The sequence below is a fragment of the Oratosquilla oratoria genome, chromosome 18, assembly GCF_046742065.1.
Source record: "Oratosquilla oratoria isolate Oo_2021 chromosome 18, ASM4674206v1, whole genome shotgun sequence".
Lineage (NCBI taxonomy): Eukaryota > Metazoa > Arthropoda > Malacostraca > Stomatopoda > Squillidae > Oratosquilla > Oratosquilla oratoria.
The window spans coordinates 43,186,095-43,192,628 of NC_134794.1; the positions used below are offsets into that span (position 1 = coordinate 43,186,095).

Consider the following 6,534-nt stretch of genomic DNA (forward strand, 5'->3'; position numbering starts at 1 on the left):
CTCTTATCTTGGCTGCTCCTCAATGATGGGTTATCCCTTCATCTCACCCTCTGCCCTGGGTCAGAAGCAATGTAGCAAGGCCGCTTCGTTTAATTGGTGACCTCCCCTTTCTGTCACCTCATGCAGAAAAAGAGAAGACAGGGAGAAATCCCTTTGGGCTGTATCAAAATATCATTCACACATACTCCCTCACCCCCCTATCCCCCACCCACTCCCTTCCATGCATCACAGCATCCATATATGAGGGGGTGCTGAAAAGTTCCTGGCTTTAGATAAAAGAAAATACAGGAATATCAGTTAATTATGATTTTATTCAACATATAGATTCACACACTTATTACAATGGTCCTTCAGTTTTTCTAAGCCCTGAAAAAAGAACTTGGAAGGTTGGGCCTCCAACCAGGCCTCTGTAGCAGTGATCACATCTGAATCGGAGTGAAATTTCATTCCCTTGTGATGTTTCTTCAGTTGTGGAAAGAGGTGATAGTCGGAGGGGGCCAGGTCTGGGGAGTAAGGCGGGTGGTTAACCAATTCGAAGCCAAAGTCGCATATTTTCCTTAGAGTTTCATGTGCTGTGTGTGCTGGTGCATTGTCCTGCAAAAAGAGGACACCACGGCTCAGCTTTCCATGGCATTTCTGCTTCAAAGCTTCACGCAATTCATCCAAGATAGACATGTAGTATTATGCATTGATGGTGCAACCCTTTGGCAGGTATTTTATGAGGAGTACTCCATCTTTGTCCCAGAACACTGAAGCTAGTACCTTTCCAGCTGACTTCTGGGTCCGAAGCTTTTTGGGATGCGGTGAACCACTGTTTTGCCACTCCATTGATTGGTGATCATAGTGATGAAGCCAAGTTTCATCCATGGTGACTAAACGAGCCATAAAATCAGCCATCCCCGCTGCAAACTGGTCCAAAATCACCTTTGATGTTGTCACTCTGATGCGCTTCTGATCTGCATTCAGGCATTTCAGCACCCATTTTGCAGAAAGCTTTCTCATGTCCAGAATGATGTGGCCAACTCTTTTGTGGGAAATCTCTAGAGTCTCAGCTATGACTTTAGCTGAAATCTGGCGGTCCTCGAGAATCATGATGTGCACAGCGTCGGCTTTCTCCTCTGTGGTTGCAGAAGTTGGCCGTCTTGACCGGGGTTCATCTGTGACTTTGAAATGACCAGTCTGAAACCTTGACACCCACATTTTCACTGTAGAGTATGATGGGCAGTCATCCTTCAAGACGTCCTTCATCTCGCCATGGATTTCCACCACCCCTTTGCCTTGCAAGAAGAGGAACTTCATGACCGCCCGTGCTTCAATTTTACCAAAATCCACTGTAGGCGCTGCCATCATGCGTTGAACCTGCAAAAAGGAAAAAGATATATTGTATACCATCATGCTTTTTTTGCCTATCTTCTCCTAAATAGTTGTCCTACCTCCCCTGTAAAAGTAACAGCTCTACCCTTTCACGATACCCTTAAAGCCAGGAACTTTTCAGCACCCCCTTATACAACCATTCTCCACTTACCCCTATCTTCTGTATCCTACCTTCCTTCCTCAATAGACATTCCCCTCTTTCCCAATGCCTCTTTTACCCCATCCAACCATCTCATTTTTAGTCATCCCCTCATCTTCACTCCTTCCACCTCTGCCTTCCACACCTCTTTTACTAGTCTTTTTTCACTCATTCTTTCCATGTTTCCAAACCATCCCAGTACTCTTTTATCAACCCTATCTCCCAACTCCCTTTCCACCCCTGCTCTCCTTCTCATCTTGTTTCTCACTCTATACAGCCTAGTATCCCCTACCATATTTCTCAGGCATTTCATCTCAAACACATTTACAATCTTCACTTAGCATCCATTCCCAAATGTCTATTTCTCAAAACACTTTTCAATCCCCCCCAAGGCATTTACTTACTTCTCTCAACCTACATTTCACCTCCACTCCCCTTTCCTGCCACATTCACACCCAAGTATCTAAAGCTATCCAGTTCTTCCAGTGTCTCTTCCATACTCACTTCCAATTTCCTGCCATATTCTCCCCTTGTACCTCATCACCTTACTTTTACCCACATTTATCTTTAACTTCCTTCTGTCACACACGTTTCCAAACTCTGTCACTAACTTCCTTAATCCCTCCTCTGATCCTGCCACAAGTGTCATCAGCAAACAACAACTGGCTTATCTCCCATTTTTCTCCATTTTCTTTAACCATCTCCTATCACTGGCCCAATACCCTAGCATTTATCTCTCTCACCACCCCATCCATGTATAAATTGAACAGCCAAGGCTATAACACATCCCTGGCAAACCCCCACCTTTACCTCATACCATTCACTCTTTCCATTTCTAATTCTAACACAGGCTCTAGTCTTGTAAAAACACTTGACTGCTCTTAACACCTTTCCTCCTATCCCATATATCTGCAATACCTCCCACAGTGCCTTCCTGTCTACCCTGTCATAAACCATTTCCAAATTCATAAACCCCAAAAGACATCCTTACCTTTTCCCAAAGCTTTTTTACATGTCTGCCTTACCACAAATATCTGATCCATGCAACCCCTACCTGTCCTAAACCCACACAGTTCCTCACCAAATACTCCCCCTGCTCCTCTCCTAATCCTCAATCAAAACCATTCCATAAGCCTTCCCAACTACACTCAAGAAAGAGATCCCTATGAAACTACTACACTCACATTTGTCCCCTTTTCCCTTGTAAAGTGGAACTATACAGGCACTCCTCCTGTCCTCTGGCACTCTACCCTCTTTTAGACAAACTTTAAACAACCAGTACAGCCAGTCCACTATCACTGTACCTAACTTTTTAGGCACTCCACTTGACACCTATCCAACCCAGGTGCCTTACCTGCTCTCATCATTTTAATAATGGCTTTAACCTCATTTCTCCTCCATTTTCCTCATTCATCACTGTCATTTTCTTAGCGCTTCCTGCAGCAACTACCTTCCCCTCACTATCCTCCTTCTCATTTAGCATACATGCATACATATACCAAGGCTTTTTTCCCCTTACAAGGCAGGTAGCCAAAAAGAAAAAGGCATAAAAACCATTCCCACCCATTCCATCCCTAAATACACTCCACTCACCTCCACCCTCCCTCTTATCTTGGCACCTCCTGGATGACTGGTCATCCCTGCATCCTGTCCACTGCCCTGGGTCAAAGGCAGTGTCGCAAGACACAACACATCCACAGCAAGGCCACTTCATTAAATCGGTGACCCCCCTCTCCTTCACCCCATGCAGAAAAGGAGAAGATGGGGAGAAATCCCTTTGGGCTGCGTCAAATTTTTCTCACACTTACTACCTCACCCCCATCACCCACCCATTCCACCTCATGCATCACATCATCCATATACAACCATTCTCATTTAGCAACTCCATAATATACTCTGTCCATCTTCCTCTTACTGCTGTCTCTTCCATTATCATCTCTCCATCTGCACCTTTTACCTTTTCTCTACTTCATTCGCCTCCTCTTCCTCTCTTAATTTCCATCCAAAACATCTTTTTATTATTTTAAAAAAATTCTGTTATAATCTTACCCCATTTCACATCTGCTCTCCTCATTGCCTCCTTTATCTTATGCTTTATGTCTTTTCTCTTTTGTTTGAACTTCTCATATGTCATATGATTCTCTTATACTATTTTGTAACCAATCTGTGAATGCTCGCTTCTCTTTTACAACCTTTGCTTCATCATCCCACCACTCACTACCTTCCTTCTATTTTCTCCCATCCTTCCTGTTCCACACACCAACTTTGCATGCCTCGTCACTCTCCTTGAACCATCCCCATTTCTCCTCCACTCCTAGTTCTAATCTCTCCTTCAGTACCTCCCACTCCTCTCTCAACTTCTTGTACTCCTTCTCCTTTTCTTTCTCATTTAAGCAGTTTACTCTAAGCACTTCTGTCCTTTTCCTCTTTCTCCATCCACTTATCTTCCACCAAAAAATAATCTGATATTCCTCCACTCTCTCCCCTTAGAGCATGTTTATCCAAAAATCTTCCTACTCTTCTCCTGACTACCAATGTAGTCCATTAAAGCCCTATCTACCACCCTTCCATCTACCACCCTCTCCCATGTATACTTATGCTTGATTTTCTTCCTAAACTTTGTATTTGCTATCATCAACTCTCCACTACAGTTTTTTCCTGGCACTCCATATTTCCCAACCATTCCATCTATTGTATTATTTCCTACCCTAGCATTAAGATTTCCCAATACCACTATGTTGATATTTCCCCCTAAACCCTCTATGCACTCATTAAAACTGTCCAAAAAGCCTCCCTTTCCTCTACACTCTTCTCACTACCAGGCCCATATGCACTTACAAAAATCCACATCTCCCTTCCCAGTTTCACCTTCAGCCACATTAACCTTGAATAAATCTTCTTCCACTCCACCACATATTTATCTATCTCTTTACTTACTAGTATCGCCACCTATTCTCCCCCTTGTCCTCTCTCCACTCCAGACACCCTCCCAACTACACTCCCAAACTCAAACACGCCCCTCCCTTTCAACTCAGTTTCACTCGATGTCAACACATCCATCATCTCACAAACATACTGCCTATCTCTTCCCTTTTACTTTCAACTGTACCACATCCATGCACATTAAAAGACCCAAATCTCAGGGTTCTGGTTGGAAAAATCCTCCCACTCCCTCTTATGCCTTTGCTTTTTTTAGGAATGTCCCCTTTGGTGCTACAGGGAGTAGGATGCCTAGTCCTATCCCCAATCCGTTTTTGTCATCTTTTACTACTCAAGTGGGAACACTCAGTGGCTGTATTCTTCTCCCCTACCACAGGGTTCTTATCTTTCCAAAGATAAAGCTGAAAATTTTTATTGTGTACATTTTTTATCACACCAGACCCATGGGTCTTCTGCAAGAGAAACCAGAGCCAACTAATTGATTGACTTGTTACGCCATGAAGTACTGTAGAATATTTTATATTCTCCCATAATGAGAGGGGGTAGGGCAACCAGGGAAGTATGATACTTTGCCCACAAATTTATTTCTCTACATCAGAGAGAGAGAATGGAAGGCCTAAGCGGCCAGGGAAAACATGTCAATTTTAAGTGTAATTTTAGTGAGTTTGCATGAGCTATGGGGCTAGGGGTATGCATTTGTTTTTTAATACCCTTCCCAACTTAGTTCAGACTTTCATATATTTCAGACAAGGGTTCCCCCAATTAGTCCTACATGAGCATATTTTATATTCTAAATAAACTGTCAAATGCAAAGCATTTGCTTATATTTGTTCATTTGGGTATGTACACCATGATCATCAAATGATATTGTCATACTATGCTCCTTTTTTGGAAAGCTTCATGTCTACACTACAATTTTTTAAATTTCAGTTCTCATGTTCTGCTTTTCAGGAATTCAGAGCCAAAGAATCAAACTGAAGCTAAATTCATATGGAATCTAATTATCTGAATGACAACAAAATAAAAGTTATTATCTTATCTCTCTCTTGGGTGGGACCCCTGAAAATACAGAAAATATTCACATAATTAGTCAATAAAGACAAGATATGTTATGGGTTGTTTTATTATTCACCAGTTAAAAAGCAGTTGTAGGCAAGGAAATCCAAGTAAAAGGATTGGATCCAGGTGTAATGGAGTAATAGAGGCACAACAAATGTAAAGCAGGTAGCCTTAGTTTTGTACACTTTATTGTACTGGAGATATTATTTCTCATGAGAAGTCCACCAATTAAAATCTTCTCAATATCTCCTCCCATCACTAGATGTCTCCATTTGTGACAAACTAAAGGTGATAAAGTGAGCGGAGAGAGGCAAACCAACACTGATGACAACAGATCTGAACATTGTAATGGAGAAGTCCTTGTTACAAATATTCATGGTAGATGAACAACTAATGATACATATACTGAGGGCTTTTTCTCTTTTATAAGGGAGGTAGCCAAAGTCAAAAAGCATAATCCCACTCCCATTTCATCCTCATCCACTCCACTCTCATTCACCACCCTCCTTCCCTCTCTCTTAGCTTCTCCTGGATAACGGGGTGATCATCCCCTACAACTCGTCCATTGCCCTGGGTCAGAAGCAATGCTGTGTTTTGCTGCATCATGTTCTAAGCCATTTCAGTTTATTTTCATGACTTTGTGATGCTCTGCCATTCTAAACCAAAGATTTATCAACTTTTAATAACCCCAAAACAACTATCATATCACTTCTTTCTCTTCTGTCTTTCAATGTTGGCAAGTCCAAGGCTTTTAATTTCTCTTTTAATGTTTTATTTGTAAAGCTGGGAACCAGTTTGATCTTGGTGTTTTCCATTAAAGCCTTCTTCACCATGGTTGACAAAGAATTAATGAACACCATAATTTTAATAGTAAACAAGGATAGTAAAGGACTCCAAAGTATAGAGGCAGTTTTCATTAAGAATGTGCACCCAACCTAAATATTCAAGTTAACAACCTCTAAGCTCTTCTAAGTTTGAAAAGGGTATAAATAACATCCCACGGATTGGATTTGATAGTTGTT

The 6,534-nt window shown here is 41.9% G+C and overlaps 1 protein-coding gene across 1 annotated transcript; it reads right to left on the reverse strand.

Annotated features, from left to right (window-relative positions):
- Nucleotides 1–681: 681 nt before the first annotated feature.
- LOC143034851 (histone-lysine N-methyltransferase SETMAR-like) lies at nt 682–6,118 on the reverse strand. The gene is made up of 2 exons (XM_076201195.1): nt 6,068–6,118; nt 682–1,359 (listed from the first exon to the last, which is right to left on the reverse strand). The coding sequence occupies exons 1-2, from the start codon at nt 6,116–6,118 to the stop codon at nt 682–684; spliced, it is 729 nt and encodes a 242-aa protein (XP_076057310.1).
- Nucleotides 6,119–6,534: the final 416 nt, after the last annotated feature.

What these genes read in the sequence shown, in the direction of transcription:
- LOC143034851 (XM_076201195.1), bottom strand. Translation starts at nt 6,118, where the DNA reads ATGATGCAGCAAAACACAGCATTGCTTCTGACCCAGGGCAATGGACGA. An exon ending in CCCAGGGCAATGGACGAGTT is followed by an intron (nt 1,360 to 6,067) that starts GTAGGGGATGAT and finishes TCCTTTTTGCAG; the next exon opens with GTTCAACGCATGATGGCAGC.